General features: G+C 37.7%; 5 protein-coding genes across 6 annotated transcripts; all 5 read right to left on the bottom strand.

Moving 5' to 3' along the window:
- Positions 1-648: 648 nt before the first annotated feature.
- LOC131335412 (cucumber peeling cupredoxin-like) lies at positions 649-1,935 on the bottom strand. Its single transcript, XM_058370739.1, has 2 exons — positions 1,566-1,935; positions 649-1,287 (listed from the first exon to the last, which is right to left on the bottom strand). The coding sequence occupies exons 1-2, from the start codon at positions 1,750-1,752 to the stop codon at positions 818-820; spliced, it is 657 nt and encodes a 218-aa protein (XP_058226722.1). The 5' UTR covers positions 1,753-1,935; the 3' UTR covers positions 649-817.
- Positions 1,936-4,659: 2,724 nt separating this feature from the next.
- On the bottom strand, positions 4,660-5,989 carry LOC131335413 (cucumber peeling cupredoxin-like). Its single transcript, XM_058370740.1, has 2 exons — positions 5,631-5,989; positions 4,660-5,282 (listed from the first exon to the last, which is right to left on the bottom strand). The coding sequence occupies exons 1-2, from the start codon at positions 5,815-5,817 to the stop codon at positions 4,816-4,818; spliced, it is 654 nt and encodes a 217-aa protein (XP_058226723.1). The 5' UTR covers positions 5,818-5,989; the 3' UTR covers positions 4,660-4,815.
- A 5,304-nt stretch (positions 5,990-11,293) lies between these two features.
- On the bottom strand, positions 11,294-15,036 carry LOC131335414 (glucan endo-1,3-beta-glucosidase 14-like). Of its 2 annotated transcripts, none has more exons than XM_058370741.1 (3): positions 14,818-15,036; positions 12,733-13,760; positions 11,294-11,604 (listed from the first exon to the last, which is right to left on the bottom strand). In XM_058370741.1, the coding sequence occupies exons 1-3, from the start codon at positions 14,993-14,995 to the stop codon at positions 11,518-11,520; spliced, it is 1,293 nt and encodes a 430-aa protein (XP_058226724.1). In that variant the 5' UTR covers positions 14,996-15,036; the 3' UTR covers positions 11,294-11,517. The 2 variants fall into 2 exon arrangements, with proteins under 2 accessions (XP_058226724.1, XP_058226726.1); XM_058370743.1 differs by having other exon boundaries at positions 14,239-15,028.
- A 483-nt stretch (positions 15,037-15,519) lies between these two features.
- LOC131298777 (uncharacterized) lies at positions 15,520-20,124 on the bottom strand. Its single transcript, XM_058324248.1, has 3 exons — positions 20,048-20,124; positions 18,555-18,871; positions 15,520-16,331 (listed from the first exon to the last, which is right to left on the bottom strand). The coding sequence occupies exons 1-3, from the start codon at positions 20,122-20,124 to the stop codon at positions 16,183-16,185; spliced, it is 543 nt and encodes a 180-aa protein (XP_058180231.1). The 3' UTR covers positions 15,520-16,182.
- Positions 20,125-20,911: 787 nt separating this feature from the next.
- LOC131335416 (EPIDERMAL PATTERNING FACTOR-like protein 2) lies at positions 20,912-22,212 on the bottom strand. The gene is made up of 2 exons (XM_058370744.1): positions 21,931-22,212; positions 20,912-21,328 (listed from the first exon to the last, which is right to left on the bottom strand). Exons 1-2 carry the CDS (start codon positions 22,172-22,174, stop codon positions 21,090-21,092), a joined length of 483 nt encoding a protein of 160 aa, XP_058226727.1. The 5' UTR covers positions 22,175-22,212; the 3' UTR covers positions 20,912-21,089.
- Between the last annotated feature and the right edge of the window lie 912 nt (positions 22,213-23,124).

Below are 23,124 nucleotides of genomic sequence, written 5' to 3' on the forward strand. Positions count from 1 at the left end.
CATCTGTTCCTTCGCATCCTTTAGTTACATACTACTACTACAAATTGGAGTAATTGGGATTAAGAGAGGGGCGGGGGAGAGAGATGTCGGCGATGCTGAGGAGTGGTGTTCCCCTCAACGGACGGAAAGCGACGCCGAACAACCAGGACAAATCAGAGGTAACAACACTAATGTGTAATCAAACTGACTAGGGTTCGTTTTTGTGTTTCTGAAGGTGATCGAATATTGTCTTACTTTTGCAATTTCTGTCTGGGGGTTCCGATTAAGGTTCAGATAGCTCGTTCGCAATGTTGTGTTTAACTCATATTTGTCGTGTAAGTACGTACGTATGGTGTGTTTATCTCATGTTAAAGCTTCTTGTCCCCCACATATTTATTATCAACGCTAAAACTTGTATGAATGTCCTACATTCTTTGATGCTCTCACATAGCACAAGTGAGATTGGTATGTAAAATGTCACGTACAGAGTACGTACCAAATACTCGTTATTATAACTTTAATTTCAGGGTCCTGGAATTAGTCGAGCTGCGTACTAATTAGTTCTAACATCCAATTATTAAAATCAAACATTAGCGCACATTCTAAGGAACTTCATTCGTTCTAACCAGATGGGGAAAGAAATATGACAGTATTGATTTTCTAGGCAAGGAACCACGTTATTTTATATTTTTATTCATCAAATGCTCCTATACAAAATTGAATTACAAATCAAGCGTATACTAATATTCAATGCAAGAAAAATATTCAATGCAAGAAAATTGAAAAACCCATGAAAAAAATTACATCTCATTCCCCCCATGTAAATATCTTCTTGTATCTAAAACAAGGCTGCCATGGCAATGCTCAAAATGGTGACAAAGAAACCACCCGAAACCGCAGGTGAGGAAGAATCCGGAGGCGGCGGCGCCACTTGTCCGGGCGTGGTAGAACTGGTGGGCGCATTGGCAGTCGGGTTGGTGGCCGACGGCTCCGGAGCACAAGCTTCAGGGGTGGTGCTCGAGGTGGGAGAAGGTGTGGACGGAGGAGGAGGAGGAGGAGCAGCAGTCGTGGAAGGTGGTGGGGCGGCACCGGGAGTGCCGGTGGCGGAGACGGTGATGGTGAGCTTCTGACCAGACGCGCAGTGCCTGCCGTAGGTGCAGATGTAGTAGTGGTCGCCGGCAGAGGTGAGAGTGATGTTGGCCGGACCGGTGGTGATTGGGTTTCCGATGGGGTTGGTGTCAGTGCAGGCGTCGTATGAGTCTTTTGTTACTTGGAGCACATCATGTTCATTGGTTACGAAGTTGAAAACTGCACATTCAAAATCAACACATCAATTATAAAGAAGACGAGGGATGAACAAATTCTTTTGTTTTGTTTTTATCGCATTAATTCGTAGTTGATTTTTGTTTTTTGAAAATGTAAGTAGTAATTAATGATAATATAATAATTAAAATTAGAAGATCGATGTCTTGGTTCATAAGAGAGACAATATACGTTAGCGAGGTTAGGTTTTAGTATATTCGGAGATCATGTTAATATACATAGCATAAGGTTTGAAGAAATGGGGAGAATGACAAGACACTTACTCAAAGTGTCACCGACAACGAAGGTCTTATCAGAAGCCCACGAAACGTAGGCCTCTGCACCATTTTGAGGAACGATCCAACCTGAGGCGTCTCCGACCACATGCACCGTTTGTGCCGCCGCACATTGTAGCATAACCGCCGCAACAACACCAAACAACGCCAGTACCATTCTCATGTTCCTCTCCATATATATTTTCTCTCTGTGTCTCCTAGCTAGGTATCAATATGTAGAATGATGAGGTGCTGTTAGGTTGATGAAGGTTACACAAACTCTGTATATTGATGTTGGACTCTCTCTCTCTCTCTCTCTCTAGAGATTATAGTATGTAAATAAGTAAGACTGTATATTGCAATTGTTTGATGAAGATATGAGGTTACATATCGAGACGGGGGTATATATAGCCAGGAGAAGGGGGTCTCGAACGCGGCAAATTAAGGAAAAATCAGACAATTAAGGACCGAGCTGGGTGAAGCTAGCTGGTCCAATTTGAATGCTATGAAAGTTGTTAATTGGGTCCCCCATTTGGTTGGAATTTAGAAGACTAGGAAACCCCAATGTGGACATCTCCAAAGCCAGACTAAATCAATGAGAAAATCTTATTTGCGGATCATTCCGTAAAAAAGGTTTTACGGAGGCTAATTGCGTACGTTCAAAGTATTTTTGGACGGATTGGTCTGAAAATCAATTATGATCAGTAACAATTAATTTTGATTGGTCAGAATTGAAAACGAATCTCAGCTATTGATTGCGCCGTTCACGGAGCTTCCGTGAATAAGTTTATGATGTAGAACATGTGGAGGCCCAATTCCATGATCAGCTAGACCGAGCTAAGCCCCGAAAGTCTAAACGGTGTTTAATTTCAGATTACCCAAATCGGCTAAATTCGGACGAGCTCAGAATAGGCCCAAACTTGGTGGGCTGACTTATTTTCGCGCTCCAGTCGATACTCATAACCCTAAAGGTTGATGATGAATGGTGTTTTTCGGCCCGATTCATTCGTTTAGGCTTTCTATTGCGTTATTTTGCCGTTTTAGGAAAGATTTGTTTCTTTAATAACTCTTAGATCGTAATTCCTTTTAAGTTGATTCTTTTTGGGAAAGTCTTGTTTTTCTTTCCCGTTTTCAATTTTAGGAAAAGTTCCAAATTCTGGAACTTTTTAATTTCCAAGTTTATTTTTAGGGTTTCTAGAGTTTCGGCCTATATAAAGGTTTGTAACTTAGGGTTTATGCAGCTTTTGATTAATAATATTACAGAGATTTTCTCTTTCTTTCTTGTGCGCAAGATTTGCTCGTTGCGACGAGTTGTTTATCTCGTTTGGATTAGTACGCTAACTAATCTCTTCGTGAATTCCGCTGCGTCAGTTTATCTCCCAAGTCAACTCTTTTTTGCTGTCCCTTTCTGTTCTGTTAAAAACCAAAAAAGAAAGAAAGAAAAATCATATAGAATTTAAATGATAAAAATCAATGTAGACCGTTTCCCCTTGGACTTTGGCTCTTGACTTGCTGTTTAAATGGGTACTCCAAGTCCTTGGTCTTCTTCTCTTAGCATGGTATAAGTTCATGTAAGCCATTTGTAGAAGAATACAACCGTATTGGAACTATGATTTGTCTCTAGTTTTGTAAGCGAAATAATATATTTCACGGATATTTATCATCGCTTAATATCACGACTTTATACCCCTACTTTATATAGTCAGATGGTACTGATTAATTTCGGGTGTGTTTGGACAAAGGAAAATCAATATTACTATCTTGTCATTTTTTTTTGTTGAATTTTTGTCACTTAATGTCATTTTTTAGGATTAATTATTCGTTTTGGTAAAGAGAATTAAAAGAGTAGAATATTGTGACCAAAAGCCTCAAAAATTTACTGCCACCCACTCGATTTTAAACATAAATAAAGATAAACTTTGATCATAAAATTAAATCCTCGCAATAACGTACATAATCCCCCAAAAAGATTGCAATGTCCATTTCGCAGATTAGTGATTCCAACACCATAAGTTTCAAAATTTACACTTTTAAGGCCCCATGGCTGAATGTTACATAAGTATGGAGTAAGAGAGGTTCAACAAAAGTTTTACAGTAATCCAACGTCAAAAGAAATCAAATTTGAAGTTACTGTTACATCCTCAAAATGTGATTGCACAAAAGATGACAAAGAAACCCTTAGGTGAAAGCTTTCAAAAATATGTCATACATGCCATGTACTTCATGCTACGGTCCCTAGTTTGTACCTGAAAATATAAAGGGTTGAGCTATACTAACTCAGTAGAAAAAATCTCTACAAATTTTATATGCAAATAAGATGACAAGTATTACCCTTGTTGTTCATGTTACACCTCACACCTATTTGTATCAAGTGATTCACGTTCCGGGAATTTTGGATCTGGTATATCCCCTTTGGTTTGAGATAAAAGCTTGAGAAGCTCTTTACTAGCGTCACACCGAATGGTGGACTTAGAGACATTCCAGATGGACCCCGTATACCAAATCCATGTTCTGGGTAGTCATGACCCTGTACATCCATTTCATATTCTAGAAACTCGGGACCTCGTATATCTATTTCACGTTCCGGGTACTCAGGACCCTGTATATTCATTTCAAACCTTTTGTATCTCTTCTCAATTTCAGGAGCAAACAACTCTTATCCTATATATTTCTCATTTTATCGACAAACTTTCGTTACGTTACACGTGTTCGTAAGTTATCCATAAACTTATTCTCAATGCAACATATCATATCACTATGCTTTGATTATGTATCAGTGGGCTCATATATATCATTTTGATCATTAACTGTCCATAACGAGTCACTAATTCTCCTTTCGACAATCGGTATACCCCTTTTCTAGTCTCCAAAGGCCTGGTGCTTGATAGTTCACCTTTGATCTCACTTCACTTCTTTTAACAAAGTTTTATACTGTATATATATATATATATGCACTATAAAAAACCATGTTTTTGAAATGTTGGAGAGGGAGAGGGACAGAGAGAGACCGCAACACACACACACACTCACGGTCAAATATACAATAAAGCACTCAAATGACAAACAACCATAGTGATGAGAGAGAAAGGAAAGACAGTATTGATTGTCTAGGCAAGGAACTACCTTATTTTATTCAACAAATGCTCCAATACAAAATTGAATCACAAATCAATCATTTACTAATATTCAATGCAAGAAAATTAAAAAACCCATAGAAAAAATTACATCTCATTCCCCCCATGTAAATATCTTCTTGTATCTAAAACAAGGCTGCCATGGCAATGCTCAAAATGGTGACAAAGAAACCACCCGAAACCGCAGGTGAGGAAGAATCCGGAGGCGGCGGCGCCACTTGTCCGGGCGTGGTAGAACTGGTGGGCGCATTGGCAGTCGGGTTGGTGGCCGACGGCTCCGGAGCACAAGCTTCAGGGGTGGTGCTCGAGGTGGGAGAAGGCGTGGACGGAGGAGGAGGAGGAGCAGCAGTCGTGGAAGGTGGTGGGGCGGCACCGGGAGTGCCGGTGGCGGAGACGGTGATGGTGAGCTTCTGACCAGACGCGCAGTGCCTGCCGTAGGTGCAGATGTAGTAGTGGTCGCCGGCAGAGGTGAGAGTGACGTTGGCCGGACCGGTGGTGATTGGGTTTCCGATGGGGTTGGTGTCAGTGCAGGCGTCGTATGAGTCTTTTGTTACTTGGAGCACATCATGTTCATTGGTTACGAAGTTGAAAACTGCACATTCAAAATCAACACATCAATTATAAAGAATACCAATTATAAAGAAGACGAGGGACAAATTTTTTTGTTTTGTTTTTATCGCATTAATTCGTAGTTGATTTTTTTTTTTTTAAATGTAAGTAGTAATTAATGATATAATAATTAAATTAGGAGACCGATGTTTTGGTTCAAACCAGCAAAGAGAGACAATATGTTTTGCAGTATAAAAGTTATGTCTGAAGATTATGTTTTTTCTGGGGGGTTACACTTTATACGTTAGAGATGTTAGGTTTTAGTATGTCCGAAGATCATGTTAATACAGCATTCAGTTTGAAGAAATGGGGAGAATGACAAGACACTTACTCAAAATGTCACCGACGACAAAGGTCTTATCAGAAGCCCACGAAACGTAAGCTTCTGCACCATTTTGAGGAACGATCCAACCTGAGGTGTCTCCGACGACATGCACCGTTTGTGCCACCGCACATTGTAGCATAACCGCCGCAACAACACCAAACAGCGCCAGTACCATTCTCATGGTCCTCTCCATTTCTCTGTGTATCTCCTAGCAAGGTATCAATATGTAAAATGATGAGGTGCTGTATTAGCTTGATGAAGTTTACACAAACTCTGTATATTAATTGGTGTTGGACTCTCTCTCTCTCTCTCTCTCTTGAAATTATAGTATGTGAATAAGGAAGACTGTATTGCAATTGTTTGATGAAGATACGAGAGGTTACAGACGGGGGTATATATAGGGAAGGGGGTCGGGTCTAGAACGCGGCTAAGTCGGGGAAAGGAAAAATCAGACAAGGAATGTGAACATCTCCAAAGGCTGCAGACTAAATCAACTCTTTTTTTGGCTGTCCTTTTCTGTTCTGTTAAAAACCAAAAATAAAATAAAAAAAAATCATTGAATTTGTATATATGAGAAAAATCAATGAAGTTTCCCCAGCGGGGACTTTGGCTCTTGACTTATACTTCCTCCGTTCCAAAATGTTTGTCCGGTCCGCAAAATGAGAACTAAAAAATAATACATTTCTTTCAATAAAAAAATTCAAACTTTTTTCATAAATTACAAGAACTCATCGATATCTAATGAATTATTGAATTTTTTTTGAATTTTTCTTGCAAAAATTGTAGTATTTTTAATCCTTATTTTGCGGACCAGACAAATATTATGGGACGGAGGGAGTACTGTTTAAATGGGTCCAAGTCCTCCTTGTATGTATGCTTCTCTTAGCATATATGGTATGATTAAGTTCATGTAGGCCATTTCAAGAAGAATATATATACAGCAGAGTTGGAACTATGATTAATTTGTCTCCAGTTTAATTTTTAAGCGAAATATATAATATGTTTCCCGGATATTTATCATCACTTAATATCACTATTTTATACAGTCAGATTGTACTGGTTAATTTCAGGTGTGAATTTAGACAAAGAAAAATCGGTATTACTATCCTGTCTTCTTGTCATTTTTTGTTGAATTATTGTCAATTAATGTCAATTTTTAGGATTAGTTATTTGTTTTGGAAAAGAGAATTAAAAGAGTTAGAATATTGTGACCAAAAGCCCCAAAAAATTTACTAAGTGTAACGCCCCGATATTTTAGACACGTTAATTAAATTATTTTTTTCATTGATTTAATAATTCATAAAACTGATATATAAGAAATGAAATTTTATTAAACAGAGTTTAGCAGCGGAAACCTTAATACCAAATTCAAACCTACTTAATTATCTTACAAACCAACAAAATAAAATAGAGTTTGACAAATGTGATAACACTTATGAAAATCTAAATAAAAGTACGTCAATTTAACAGAGCTTCTAAGGGTATGGCCTCCAAGGCTCAACAAACTCTCCTTCCTCAGTTGAGAGGTCTTCACCATGGTACTGTTCATCTTGCTGCGGATTCTGTTCCTCGATCTCTGGATTACCTGGCATGAAACGCCAGCCCAACGGTACTATAATGAGTTTTGAAACTCAGTAGATAATCTCAACCCTACTAACCCCTTACCTTACAATTAGCAAATCAACAATATAACAATTCACAGGAGATACAAAATAATAACACATTGTCATTTCTTTCACTATCCATTATCTTACATGAAATCTAAGGATTCTCTCCACGAGATCCTTTCCTCCTACATCCACCAACATTGACCTTCCCATGGAATAACTTTCCATGACAACTCAGCATTAGGGGTCGCACTGTCTTATTGTCAGGATCTTTTACCGTCTCCCAACTCTACACACTGGGTACTATACCGTATTCAGGGATCCTTTACTGTTTCCCAAAATACTGTACCTGAAGTCCTTCACCGTCCTTCACACACACACTGAGCACTATACCGCATTTAGGATCCTTTACCGTATCCCAAATCCTGTACCTGGAGTCCTTTACCGTCCTTCACACACACACTGGGTACTGTACCGCATTTAGGATCCTTTACCGTATCCCAAATCCTGTACCCGGAGTCCTTTATCGCCCTCCACACACTCTGAGTACTTTACCGTACTCCCGTACTCGGGGTCCTTTACCGGCACCCAACATGCTTGATCAACTTTACCATTTTATCCATTACTTAACCACGTCTATGTGTTCACTACTCGAACCACCCCAGCGAACCTAAGTTCATTCTAGCACGTACAACATGATACAATCAACAATAGCTCAAACACGATACATTTCAATGAGACAACAATATAACATTTAATATGGTGCGAGAAAGTAAAGCGTGTAGTGTTTTATGAGCGGGCCGATACCCTTAATTTGTTATGTTTATAACAGGAAAATTTTAGCAAATAAGTAATTTAATAATTTTTCAAACTTATACATCATGTTATTATTTCTCTGATTGTCAAACATTTACTTTCCAGTAAATTAAACATGTTCTACATCCACAATGTATTTACTGAAGTTATGAACTACACAAAAATTTTATTAAAATATTTGGGCCTTTGTTAACAATTAATAAAATAACACTACAAAAAATAATAATAAATAAATACATAAATTTTATTCTTTTCTAAACTTAATACTTTTAGTTACTAAATTCTTTAGAGGTTAACATAAATCACAGATCCCTAAGAAATAGTCATTGATGTATCCTAAAAGTTTAAAATTTTAGCACAGGAGGTAAAACAATTAATTCCACATAGTTTAGGATCAAATTTTAACACAACCAAAACACAGGGGGTAAACTGTAATTCTGTGAGATGGGGTTCATGATGACGTCAGTCATCTTCAACGTGTACTGTACGTAGGTATACATATATATATGGTTTAATCCGGAACTTTGACCGGGTCGTGTGGTCAATCCCAAGATCGAAAAGGGGATTATTATACCTTTCCGGAATCGTCTTGACAAGATGAACAAGATGAACGGATCAGATTTCCATATGAATAATTTCACGAAAAACGCAGATCTGAACCGAAAACGAAAATTTTCGATTTTTTTAAACTTACAATGCACGGATTTGTTTCTTTTCAATTCCTATCATTACAACTAATATAATAACACATTTATATACTTAGGAGAAAGTAAAAAAGAGATTAATCTATCTTAAATCCGGCCGAAAAAGCAAGTAAAATGGAATTGACGAAAGCAGGAAAAAGGCAAACAGAAATTTAGAGAAGAAAAAGAAGAACAGCGTGGGAACCAGACTGTTTTTTTGGGTTTTTATAAGGAAGTGAGAGAGAGTGCAAGTGTAGAGATAGTAGAAGTGTGTGAGATAAGTATAGGAGTGATGGAATGAAAAAGGGAAGTAAGGTACGGAAGAGATAAGTACAGAAGCCATAATTTGTGGGTTACTTATGGCTTTCAAAAATCCCTGTGTACATGGACAGATATGTATAGTAAATGGGAAAAAGTAAAGATATCTTCTTTACCTATTTATATATGGAAAATTCTAAAATCAACCCAATGAGCTGACAATAATGAGACTGTGAATGTGTATTACAGGGTATAAAAAGTAACGTGTTTTCTTTGTCTTCTAGTATGATTATCGTCAGCCCAGTGGGCTGACAATAGCAAGACTGTTTATATATATCTAAGGTATGCGTAATGTATATGCACGATTGATTAAGCATTGTTTTTCCTTCTTCTTCTTTTTTGAGTACTATTATTATAAACCTAATCATACATTTAGATTGATTAACTTAGTTAATTAATTATCGGATTAGAAATTAGCATTTCCAATTTTTTATTTATTTAAAAATTTTAGGAGTGTTACACTAAGGATCTAGACAAAAAAAGCTCAGAAAAAATATCTTTATACTTTTTTCGTTTCCTCTCATCGAAATAAATGATTAATCTCAAAAACTCTAACAAAATTAAAACCAAATAAAAAATCACTAAATATCCATAATTATTGCACATTGTCTTCAAGAAAATTTAAGTTAGGCCAAACACACGTTTAAGCATGCCAATAGTCGAACAAAGTGAACCATATCCTGTTACGTTTGGAGTAAAATTAAATGAACAAAAAAAATGGTAACACTAGCAGGGGCGTACGTAAATGTGTCCATTAACGCCCCTTAATTTTGTTCTTGTTATGTTCATTTAGTGTATTATTTGGAGTTTGATACTCGTTTTCTCTGTTTGAAGACTCACGGAATCCGTTAGATGACATTTGAAGCTAAACCATGGAGTGTCACGAGGGAGTTCCAATCCAAGGCCTGAGGGAAGATCAAAATCAGATAGACCAAACCCCATGGAAATCCCGTCCGGATGGCCGGGCCCTCCTGTGACCCGTCTTTACGTTCTAAATGTAATGTAATATTTTAGGCTCGGAACTATTAATTAGTCGGATCATGTCCTTGGACGATCCTTACTTCAACAGGGGGTCGTTCCAGTATGACAATTCGCACAATGTTGAGATAGTCTTTACAAATAAGTACGAATTTTGTAAATTTTCTTGGCCATTATCGACAGGGATCGCTACCCTAATGGTGATCCGTGTTATATGTGGGATGTAACTTTAGATTTCATCACAACCATATTATGAGGGGGGAGGTTGAATCGAAACCTGAGCCCCTTCTCTCTCTTGTTTTCAAAACCTTTAAACTACTTTCTATTAATTTTAGTTTAAACGATATTCGAAACCCAAACTTCCATTGTTCTTCGAATTAATTAGATTGGAAATCAATTGAAAGTATCGCGACTTAACTTTTTACTCTTTGCGAACGATCTTGGACTTAACCGCTATTGTTCGAGATAGCCTCTTGTTTTAAAGCCACCTCGCCTAAGTGAGATGATTTGGCAATGAAGAATGCATTTAGACGACGAAAAGTTACGAAGAAAAATAAGCTCACGCAACTGGTGCCTGACTTGGAAGTTTCTAAGCATCAAACGGTCAAATAAGCTCATGCAACTGGTGCTTGACTTGGAAGTTTCTAAGCATCAAACGGTCAAATGAAGCAAACTTTCCTCATTTGGGTTCCAGCAAAGTTTGAAACTCCCGTAAGGTAGCTTACAAAAATTCCTAACGAATTGAAGAATTTCGTACTTGTACAACGTACAATTTTCTTGACTGGTTCCGTCTGAACTGTGGTATTGGTCGGGAGACGAATATCATGGCGACAGGTGTCGAACACAAATGTACGCATGTGTTACATTTTTCAAGCATAATCTATCAAATTTAAATCAAGATTATGATACTTGGGAAAAAGGACACCACACTCATTTCAGGACTTGATACAATGTCAAGAAGCTAAAAAAAAAAATGAAAATAGCACTGTTGGTGTACCAGTTTGTTGCTATTTTGGCACGATCTCGACTCCATATACACCCCTAGATTAAAACCATCTGATTTTTCGATACAGAGCTATTGGTCGAAATGATTAGACTGTCAAATTCGGCGCCAAAGATGACTTCACCATTTTCTGGCACCAATTTTGGCTTTACGGGTAGAGCGCGCACAGCTGATGCACTTTGTCCTATATTTTGCTAAGTTTTTACGTACGTTGGTGGCCCAAATAGCTCATGGGTGGAGTTGCTCTTTACCAATAGAATCACAAGACTAAACATAGCAATATTGCTCTTGCATTATTTCAAAACGACATCCACGATTTTCAGCTTTCAAGAATTCCAATATTGTGTAACAAGAACATACATTTGAATCAAACAGAAGCAACTTTGCAACAATCTGTACATAACTGAAGGAGATGGGACAGCTCCATTATCTGTGTACCATCGAACCGAAAGAGGGAAATAGATGTTGGCGCCTTTCGAAAGACCTCATCATGCGAAAATCAGAAGAAGAACAACCGCAGAAGTCGTGTAAATCAGCGAGTAGGAAGACTTGAACCAACCTTTTAATCCGATATCCTGAAAAAAAAAAAAAAAAATTAACATTTGGAACATAAGAAGATGGATATAGCAAAGAAAGAGCAGAAAGGGTCTGGTGCAAGTGAAATACAGAGACGAAGGACACGGGACTAGTCCATTACGGGTTATTCCTCAAGTGATAAAACGAGAGGAGGCAACGGGTAGGTTCTGGCGGGTTCATGGGTCGGGTTGGAAATTGACAGTTCTAGATAAAACCATCCTTAGATCATTCATATTTACTTGTTACTTCTCCATAATCTTATCCCAAGTTTAGGGCCACAATTTCCCAATTGAATCTTTTCTCTTGAGCAGCATTTGCTTCTCCTTGCCTCTCTATGTGCCCCAAGTGGGTGTGTGGATGCCTTTAACTTTTAACATATCGATTCGGAATATATGAAAAGCCTTGAATTCTTGAATGTGACACTAGCGCACCACATTTTGCTACAACATTATCCTCACAAGCAAGATACAACACGTATACGATTATCAGCAGTTCCATGTGAAATGAATTTTTCGCGAACCCGAAGAAGAGAATGTGGAACTGAAAATCATCATACTCAAAACCATCTTCCAAACAAATACTAGTTGCTTTGGCGTAAGGTAACATAAAAGTAACATCCTTGATTATTCACACAGTATCAAGCCCACCATCCGAGGACAATAAGAGATTCAAGATGTCTGACAAGATGCCTATGTTCACCAAATTCTATTTCTGTGGCATTTGGCAAAGAGCCTCATCTCATGGAACTGAGGACTAAGGACAGATGTTAGCTAGATTTCCAGGAACTGGAAGTTTGGGCATGCGAATTGTCCCAACACTTGCATTTCATCAGACTTGAACTTATAAAATGGCAATAAGTTCACACTCACATCATACATAAAGTGACATAGAAATGCCATAAAGAAGAAGAAGAAGGGAAAATCATGGAAGAACTTCACAAGGTCTTTCGAGAAATCAAGAAAGTAAAAGATAGCAGGGAGATAACTGGCAGAACCATTTGTATGATCTACTTGAAAGTGGATGCAAATGTCCACCAAACGATTGATGGTTGATATTAATTTTCCAATGAAGAGAAAAACCATAAACATTAATCAGAATTGTAGGAGGAGTATTTGTGAAAATCATACCTTGAGGGAGAGGAGAGAAGATACTGCTGAAGAAGTTTCAAGTCCATCAAACCCAATGTCATAAGCAATGCTCCCATCAGCTTTGAACAGTCCGAAGTTCCTCTCAGACGTCGGTCCAGGCTTCAAGTTCTCATTAAACATGGCGAAGATATAAGCCCTGATCGCAATCTTCGGTTTATAAGGCGTCCCCTTCTTCTTTGCTAGCAACTTACGTAAATTCTGGTTATAAGTCTTTGCATTCTTCACAGTAGCCCCAACTTCATTAGCATCACCCTTTGAAGCCCACCCGGTTTCTGAAATAATAACCTCCATTTTTCCGAATCCTGCCTTTTCCAAGGCAATGTAAGCCGCATCAATCTGAGCCGCGAACATGTTATCATAGTGAAGTTTAGTCTTCGAGTCATAGATTCCAGAATTTGATTCGAAAAGAGCATACTTAATATCAATAGTAACAGGATCGCTTATATAGGCCAGAAATGGGTAAGCGTTTATGTAGAAAGGGGAATTAGTCTGAGAAAAGAACTGAAGAAGTGGTTTCATGTAGGGAAGAATTGTTTCTTTAACAGTACAAGATGATGGAGGGTAGGAATTCTCAAAAACAGCCTCGGAATGGGGCGAGGAGACCTCAACCGTTTTGGTTAAATCGAGGCGGTCAAGGGCATTGTAGACATTTTTCACTGCTGGCAACAAGGCCTCCCAGAGTTCTTGATCAGTGCTTCCTAATACCTCATTCCCCACTGCGATTCCTTTGATGGAAGTCCCAGGGAGGAATGCTTGCACATTTTCTTTCACCCAATCCATGGCGCGATCTTCACTCACGCTTATGTCTTTTAAGTATTCGTTTCCGAGTCCCACTATTATTTCGACACCAGACCCTTTGAAGGCGGTTAGAACTTCGTGATCAGCATCGTATATTCTGACGTTCTTTATCTTGTTTGCTTTGAGAAGTAAGGCTACGTTTCCGGGTTTTGGGATATTGTCTGCGATTCTGCCATAGTTTACTCCGTATGTCCCAGTAAATGCATGGACTGCAAGAAGAAAAGGAATGAGTTAATTCCTTGTCCAAATCTTCATCTACTTGAATACCAAGATTGGAGATGAAAAGATGATGACAAACACCTGGAAAATATTACTAATCAACTAATTCATATTCTTTCATCAAACACCTGGAAAACATTCTTCTGACAACTTTTTCCCTTAAAATACAAACCAAACAGAGTAGCATAGCCTTTAGTTGCACAATTTCATAAAAACCATGTCACTATGGATTAAAGAAGCTCATCAATCATACATCAGAATAGTTCAGTTTCCATTTAATGACAAGATCAAAATAATTATCTCCATGGTTCCTGATGGCAAGAACAACCTGGTAGTAATACTAAACATCATGGAATTTATCATTTGAATTCAACATGAAATGAAAAATGGTAGAAAGAGAAATCATGTACTAAATCTTATCAAGAAGAATTAAAGACTGATAGAAGGAATTACAAGAAAGGTAAATACCCTTGGGAAAGGTGACCAAGAAAAAGAGAAGGAACCAAGAGAAGAAAGAAGAAGACCCCATTGGTTTGAAAGGCAAATCAAGTGGAAAGAGCCATTCCATTTGTAGAACTGGTGTATATAAAGCCTGGCAGCAATCTCCAATAATTCTAAACAGATAGCCTCTATTTCGACATCAACAATTGCTTTTATGATGCAATGCTTCCTCTCAAGGCATGCCATAAGACTGAAACACAAACAGAAAGAAAAGAAAAAGATTCCTAGCCTTAATCCAAAGGTGAGGGTAATCTGTTCTATTGTATCTGCCTTTCTCTGAGAAAAAAAGGTGGAATCTATTGGAAGAGTTATGGGTTTGGCCTAGAGGGCTTGGAATAGATTCTACCTTTTACTAATCTGCCTTTCTCTGAAAGTATACCTTTTTCTTCCGATTTGGTTTCTGGGTTTTCATCTAAAGCTATATACCTTTCTTAGGCGTAGCTGTTCAAGTTAAGAATTTGAGTGGGGGTGGAGTGAAGGCGGTTTATAGAGGTGGCGGAGTGAAACATATTTTCAGCAGGAGAAAAAGAATGTAGACAAATGAACCGGTCATTGCTGCTACCCATTTCTGGATGTCTCTTTTGAAGAAACTGGATACAACATAGGCTGATGGGCAAGCCCCCTCCTGTCGCAATGACAAAGAATAGTTCATAGTTTTCCCTATTGGGAACTTGATGGAGTGGGTGGATCTGTGGGGCCTTTTTTTTTTTAGGATATTCTCCATGAGGATGTGTCATATTGGATGTATGTAGTAAGCAGATAAGGTGTACAAGTATATATTTTTCATATGTCCATTAATAAAACTGAAGGACAGCAATCAATCTTTGGTGATGTACGTTTTGCAATCTTGTCCAGTTGGGAAGCTTATTCTCAGTGTTTATGATCAGAATAGGATGTTGGAGCAAAGCCTTATATACAAATATAATCTGTTGGAACATATACACGAAAAACACGAATTATTATATCTCGACCTAATACTTTAATACATCTGCTCTTGGAGCAACGCTCCAGATGCTCTCGCCACCACACTTACAGGAAGAGCCCCTAGAGCTCGATTCGTCCAGGAGTAATGATCAGTTGTCCTGCCACTGGGCTAGAGGATCTTGCTCCAAGAAAGAACATATTTGTACCGTACAATTTGTCTTCTGGAGGTCTCCTCATAATCAAGACTAGGGTTGTCACATAATTCAATTACAATGCTATCCACCAATCCTTCTGCTCTAAACAATAAAACAAACAATTTGGGTAAATTTCAAATTACAATGCTCTCCACTAGGGTAACACAACTACCATAGGATCCATAAGTAATTTGAACCCAAAAAAAATTCGATGACTCCCAGGAACAAAGTTACATTACACCCCAGGAACCACGACATTGAAGAGGCAAAAGAGACTTCAGCATTGTTATGATAGAACTACTGGCCATGTTTAGCTAAAAACGGAAGGGAGTTGTTTGACGATGTGCAGATCATCCTCAATCTCAGCTGGCTTCCTCATTACTTTCTTGAATTCAGTTACTTGAAAACAATTCTTGCTCAAGAAGCTCATCAGTTCCAGTATCTTGCTTGTTTGTCAAGACTAAACAATAGTCTGGATCCTTTTATGGAATCTGGACCAATTCAGTACCTCCGGCATCAACCATTTGTTTGTCTTCCGTCTGTTCATCAATTTCTCAATTCTTGGTTTCCATGTATCGCATGTTCTCCATTTATTCCTCCAAGGTGACATCTTCAACCTTGTCCAACCAGGCTATCACAAATCTTTAACAAAAGTTTGTACAAAAAATGGATCAAGAGATGAGGGAATATCTAAAATTAATCCCCAAACATAAAAAAAAAATCATAATATTTCCAATAATACTGCTTCTCAGTTCTCTGTTTTGTTAACATACATAGCAAAATCCTTAGTAAGTCATCTTCTAAATCGAGATCCCTTGTTTGGTCTATCATCATCATTTCTTCCATCCCATGCTGAAGCCCAAAAGAATAAGGACATCCAGAATAGAACGGCAAGGAAGATCTGCACTGCATCTTTCAACCTAGCAAAAGTTGCTTCTGGACCTGCGCAAGAACACCACCACAGATCAGTCAATCTCAGCTCTAAACAATTCATACATAATGGAATAGGACAAGAGTAAAATAACTCTTGCTAGTTGCTACTTGACGTGTCTATAAGTTCTACCATATCAAACAATGTGAAGCCATGGAAACAAGTACCCAAAGATCACATTAAGCTATAGGAGATTTAAACAAGTACCCAGATTTAGAGTAGGGTAAGAAACTTTAAACTTTCTGTCAAACATATTCTGATAATATTTGTTGCGTGAACATTAAGCTATAGGAGATTTAACTATTATGGAATTACTAAAATAATAAGACCCAAGTTTCACTGGCAATTTTTAGCCGGCCAAATGGCAGCATAACAGATGGAACAAAAGAAAAACATATATCTGCATACCGATCATGTCCCAAGCAGTTACTAACATACAGCGATGGCTAACATTTCTCTCATTCCAAAGGGGACAGAGGAAGAATCCAAGTTTTAAACTATAGAACTTGTTTACTACAAAGTTCAAAATAGTTGGGGCTTATTTGTACAATATAGGAATATGACACAAAAAACATAAACCCAAGAAAAATAGTTAAGTTTCAAACATATCACTGGAACATTACTAAAATATATTAATGAAGGAAATATCATCAAATCCTACTGTTCGATATGATAACTTTTGCATCCTAATGCTATGCAAACAATAACCCTTTTCAGCAACATTCGTGCAACCATATCTTGACATTCAAATTTTCTGTATTTCACTATTACATGTGGTAGGGCTCCATACAGGAGGTTGAGACTCGGCTTTGGGCTTTAGAATGTCATAGAGCAGAGCAATGTCATCGTGTCATCATTGGACATCAAAAAACCATGATAAACATCAATCTACTGAGCGACCACATGCAGTTCACTATTTTGCATATCCAAAATCTCCTAACATTATGCATTAATAAGCCAAAGCCCTCCTGCACAAAACATGAACTTTTGGAATTCTCCAAAAAATGGCCTATTCCCTTCCAAGAAAATCCGAGTTGATTTGCCTATCGGGCACAAACCAATGAATATTACCAAGCATTTTCTCAACTTCACCAAAAGGAGTACTTTCTCCCAGAAGCAAATCTTCATCAGCGATTTCTTGGTCATGTATGGGCAATCATGCTCAAGACTAATACTAGACAAAAGGGTTGATCGCTTATTTGTTCAGTTAAGGACGGCCAAATGCATTGTGAAAATTTTCAAAATGGAGCAAAAATAACCCTAATGAGTAAGCTAACTGACAAAATGTGATTAAAACACAGTTACAAGAAAGTCAGAACTTGAAAAATGCCATATTGAGCTTAGGATTCAAATTTCCAACAAGAAAAAAGTGGTTACTTTGAATTCACGCTATATTTTTTTTGTCTTTGAACACCAAAATACCACTTGTTTCTACTAAAATTACCAAAAATATCATTTAGTTGGAGGAAATGAGTAGTCCTGAAAATTGGAAATTTTTGGACTAGATACTGAAAACACCATTTAGACAATAGCGTAAACTCACAAACCTTGAAGGTTAGAGTTTCCACAATTGCGCACTAAACAGTGAACACTTACCCTTCACTCTACTCAAGAAGTTCTGATTTATGTTTCCAAATTCAAAAAATAGCCAAGTGCCATAAATCAAACAACCTTTCCTCTCTAGTGAAAATTCAAAGCTCATGTTGAGGTCAAAATCCTTTAACCCAATAAATTAACAAACTAAAACCGCTTCCAAACTCGCACTTTTTGATTATCAACTCAGCTATTAAATTAATAAAACCACATATCACCATAAATTTACGAATATCCACTCATCAAACGACACCTGTATTCGCTTTGGTTACCTTTTATCTCTCTGCGCATGGTCTCCAATAAGTTTTCTTCCCAATTATTACTCTCATTTCTTATCTATCTACCTCCACTCATTATCCCAGAAACCTCCCCCAAAATACCCAACCCTTTTATTGCTGCGCACGGTCTCCAGTAAGTTTTCTTCCCAATTAGTACTATTACTCTCATTTCTTTATGTATTTCTCCCCACTTGTTACCTCAAAAATCTCTCCCAAAAACCAAACCAAACAAAGCCGCAATTACCAATAAATATCACAGCATTTGCCTTACAAAAACAAGGAACTACAAACCCTAGATAACGTTTCAAGCAAAACCAGCATACATAACAAATAATTAGGGTATAAAATCGTTAGAGAAGGTACCTTCTGTTGGGGGTAGCTCAGATTCCGGCGGCGGCGGACGGCGGGGACTAGCTGAGCTGCACCGGCTCCGCCGCGGATTGAGATTCGACGGCGACAAGCAGTGGGGATGAGGTGAAAAGGGAATAACTAGATTGGTGGAGAGGAGAGAGATTTGCGTGCGGGCGAGGCCAACCCTGGTTCTGGAGCACGCTGGTCGGAGAGAAACAGAGGGCCATTTTAAGGAGATGAATTCAATGGGTATTTCTGGTGGGTTTTTGTAGGGGTGGAGAATTGGGCCGGATGGGCTAAGGAATGGGCCGTATTGGATCAAATTGAGCCTGTGGACCAAAAGTTAGGTCGTTCAATAAGTGGGCTGGATATTGTTAGGGGAAAATGATAGCTCAAGACATGTTTTGATAATTAATACCCGCTAAGGATATACTAAAAATATTTGTTAATGCTAAAAATGTCTTTAGCAGGTATTAATTATCAAAACACGTCATTGGCTATCATTTTCCCTTTTTAGTGGTTTGAGTTTCATTGGGCCCCCAATCGCATTAGTTTGAGTTTTATGCCCAAACTCTTCATTTTTAATCGTTAAATGATTGAAAACTAGATGATAAAAAAGATTGAAAAATAAATTCTTCATGAAATTTAGCGTATTGACATTCGAACCCAGGTCTGGATTTTGAAGGAGATTTTTAAGAATAATAAATTGAGAGAAATAGATGCAGAAAATTTATTGAAGACCATACGAGAGATTGCCACTCCAAACAACATGCTTTCTGCTACACAAATAGCAAATAATTATTGCTACATTTTTCACATAAACATACTGAAGTATTTGGTATTCAATTTACATTTCTTTTTTTACTTTTCAATATCGATATGCGATTACAAAGACTTCTTTGTAGTCTAACCAGTGAGAAGCCAGATCTGGTTAGAACTTAAAAGCCGGATCCGAGACTCTCCCGATACTATTTTGTTTATACTGAAATACTTGGTATTCAGTTTACATTTTTTTTGTTTTAGTTTTCATTGTCGATTAGGGATGATCGATATGCGATTACAAAGACTTCTTTGTACTCCGACCGGTAAGAAGCCAGATCTAGTTAGAACTTAAAGAAGCCGGATCTTAGAAAGACTTCTTTATACTCTGACCGGTAAGAAGTCGGATCTGGTTAGAACTTAAAAGAAGCCGGATCCAACTCTCCGGATACTAGTACTAGTATTTTGTTTCTTTGTTGTCTCAAATTAATACAGTAGTACTGTAATTGATTGAAGGACATTTTTGTCGACCAGGCTTTGACCCAATGGATATAAACAAACAGATCTACTCCGTAAATCAGTAAAGGGGCAAAATGCAGTACTTTCCAATAGTGTTTTCTCCTTCAACGTTGGTACATACATGCCTGCCTGCCTTTGCCTCAGTCCATTCAGGAAAAAAAGCATATAAATGTCACTGTGGGTTTTGATTTAACAATTGAGCATTTTGGTTACGGAGAAGACAAGACATCTCCATGCTCTTGGATGCATCTGCTGTTGTACGTTGTCCTCCCTCAACTTCAAATTTCAGATAGGGAGAGGTCATTGACTAGATCATGATTCCCTCAAGAACACAACTTTTCAAATTATTAATGGAGTACAATTAAAAGATCAGGGAGAAAATTTAATCTATATATGCATTCAAGTCAAGCTAGATTATGGACAGTCATGAGCAGAGAGCTAGCTTGTCAAGAATCAAGATCATAGTAGTAGTGTTTTTGAGAATAATTAATTGGAATGCAACAAGCCTTCGATCTAATTAACACTCTTCAGGTGTGAACGTCGAGAGGTAGACAATACAATAGTAGTGTTTCGTTTATACGAAATGCACAACTCAATCGATCTAGCTATCGCACGAATAATAAAGATGAAACATAAGCATCTAAACATGTGTCTAATCTATGGGGGAAGGGATCAAGAGATCTTACACTATATATCAACAATAAAGATTAATTATCACTCCGCGTTCACCCTCTTAATTTGTTTCTCAAGTTTTCTCTCCAAAAACAATCTTTAAACCCTAGAATAGCTGCAGAAAAGCTTCTATTGTGTCCCCCAAACTAACCGCCGTTTGGTTGCAAAACAACTGAGAATTGCGAAGGTCATTGCCTTAGGGTGTCCAGACCCGGCCCCCAAGTTTGCTTTCGAGCGGAATTTGGCTGCGGGCCTTGTTTTTGCCTCTCTTCCCCAAATTCAAGCCACGTTTCACACAAGATAGATACATCCCATCAAAATAAGCTAAACCAATTATATTTTTTGCCCCAAGTCAATCAAATACAAAGTCCTCCAAAATGAATTAATTGACAATAATTGGAGTGCCGTCCAGACTCATATAATACTAATAAATTGAAAAGTATTATTTAGCCGATGTGCAATAAGTTCATAAACACAAACAAAGTACTCAAAGTATTCCACAACAATATTAGTAAAAAGCAATGCATCTTAAACACAAATATACTTCCAGTCCAATGGAGACAGAAATTATAGGGGTAGGTTAAGAAATGGATAATCTCAAGGCTGGTAGAGCTTGTTTCCACATCTGCATTTCCAAGAGAGGAGATAGTAGTTATCATCCTCTCTATGAGAAGATGGTGATGATTCTCTGAAGCCCTTTTTATTATTCTTAATAATAACATGGGGAGGAATGACCAGAATAGCCATACAAGGCCTGCAACTCATGCACTTGTTTACACACCCTGGAGGCCTTGAACCCAACACCATCTTGCTATAACTTGACAACTCCAAGCCAACTGTATATACATTTTTCAAAGAAAGCAAAAAAACATTTACTTAGACATGAGAACTTGAACACCTGAAATATTATTTATTTATTTATTTTTGTCATAGTTTATACATCAACGAGGTATGAGAGAGTTAGTAAGTTAATAGGTTAATTCACAAGAGATCCAAAGGGGGGAGTTAGTAAGTTAGTAGGTTAGTTCACATGGAGTCCCGAGGCTGTTCATAGCCCTGAACCCCACCTTTGCTCCTCGCAGGCTCGAACTCCTGCCTCCACAAAGGGAGGAGGGTGAGCTTACCAACTAAGTAAAAGAGTGAAGATGTCTTCTAGCTCAATCGATAGAATAGGTAACGGGCTCTTCATTTGGTGAGGGCTAAAAAAAAACCCACCCCCACTCCGCATGATATATAGTATAAACCAGAGAGCAACTCTGAGTGCACATGCAGTAGTTAATGTACACAAATTCCACAATAATACAGATGCAGATATTCATATATGAAAAATGTAATATATAGTACTCAATGGTTTTTCAAATTTTTTTTTTTTTTTTTTGATGAGTTTGAAGACCCTATCATATCACCTGTTTTACTGAAGAGGGTTGGTGGCTTTTACCTGATTTGGGAGGCAGAGCTGAGAGAGAAGAGATAAGAATCACTGTGACTGCTACTTTGATCAGACCATTTGGGTAGTTTGTAAATGATGGGGCCATCACTGTCTGTTTGATGTAACTATTGATGCATAAATTTGCAGGTTGAGGAATAGGAAATGTTGAGAAAGAAGAAGAAGAAGAAGAAGATGGTTGGATGGGGTATGTGGAGAAGCAAATGTTCACTTCCACAGAGAAGCTCTCACACATATACTGTTTCCACTAGAAGAAGAAGACAGTTCTCAGGTGCCATCACTTACTACTTGGCCAATTATAAACCATAAGTATAGTTACACTACCTTCAACCACTACATCATTCATTATATTTTTTGTAGGATCCGCTTTGGGTCTCAAAAATATACAGAAAAATGTTCATAAATTTTAAAATAATATATTATAAGGCCCTGTAAAAAATCAGCTCCAACAAATATCGTTAAGTACTACTTCTCGATTCGTAGGGGTGAAACTGTACAGTTGAGCAGTTTCGCACCTACAAATCAAAAAATAATACTTACCCATATTCGTTGGAGCTGATTTTTTACAGAACCCCATAAAAACATTTTCTAAAATTTATGGACATTTTTCTATATTTTTTTGAAATTCAGAATGAGTCCCACAAAAGATATAGTGGATGAATGGCAGTAGTATATTCATTTGGAAAATTCCTCTTTTTCTTTTGGGAAATGCTGCACTGACTTTAGTTTTGATAACGTTTTTTTTTTGTCGGAAAATGTTAATCACAGCCCACTTTAAGGTAGGAACATGACAAAGAAGACACTCACTTTGCTTGGATGGACTTTTTGAGAGTAACTCTCAACTCTCGGCACAGTTTTCAATAAATCTTTCTCTCTATCTCTCTCCACTCATTACCACTCCAACTCTCAAAAATAACTTTCTAAAATCTAAACCAAACAAAGTGACTGTTTTCTACTATTTGTTAAAGTGGTTTGAAATTAAAGTCTTAAAAGCACATCGAAAACTGTTTTTTTTTTAGATTTTCGGATCATAAAAAGTTAGATGATTGAATTAAATACTTATAGGTATCAAATTAAGCTAATTTTTTGTTAGAGACCCTTAAAAAATATTTTATATTTAATAAATAATTTAAATCGTTTGTATAAGACCTGTGGTGAACCCCACGACGGATTCTGTACACTAGT

The sequence above is a fragment of the Rhododendron vialii genome, chromosome 8a (assembly GCF_030253575.1).
Source record: "Rhododendron vialii isolate Sample 1 chromosome 8a, ASM3025357v1".
Classification (NCBI taxonomy): domain Eukaryota; kingdom Viridiplantae; phylum Streptophyta; class Magnoliopsida; order Ericales; family Ericaceae; genus Rhododendron; species Rhododendron vialii.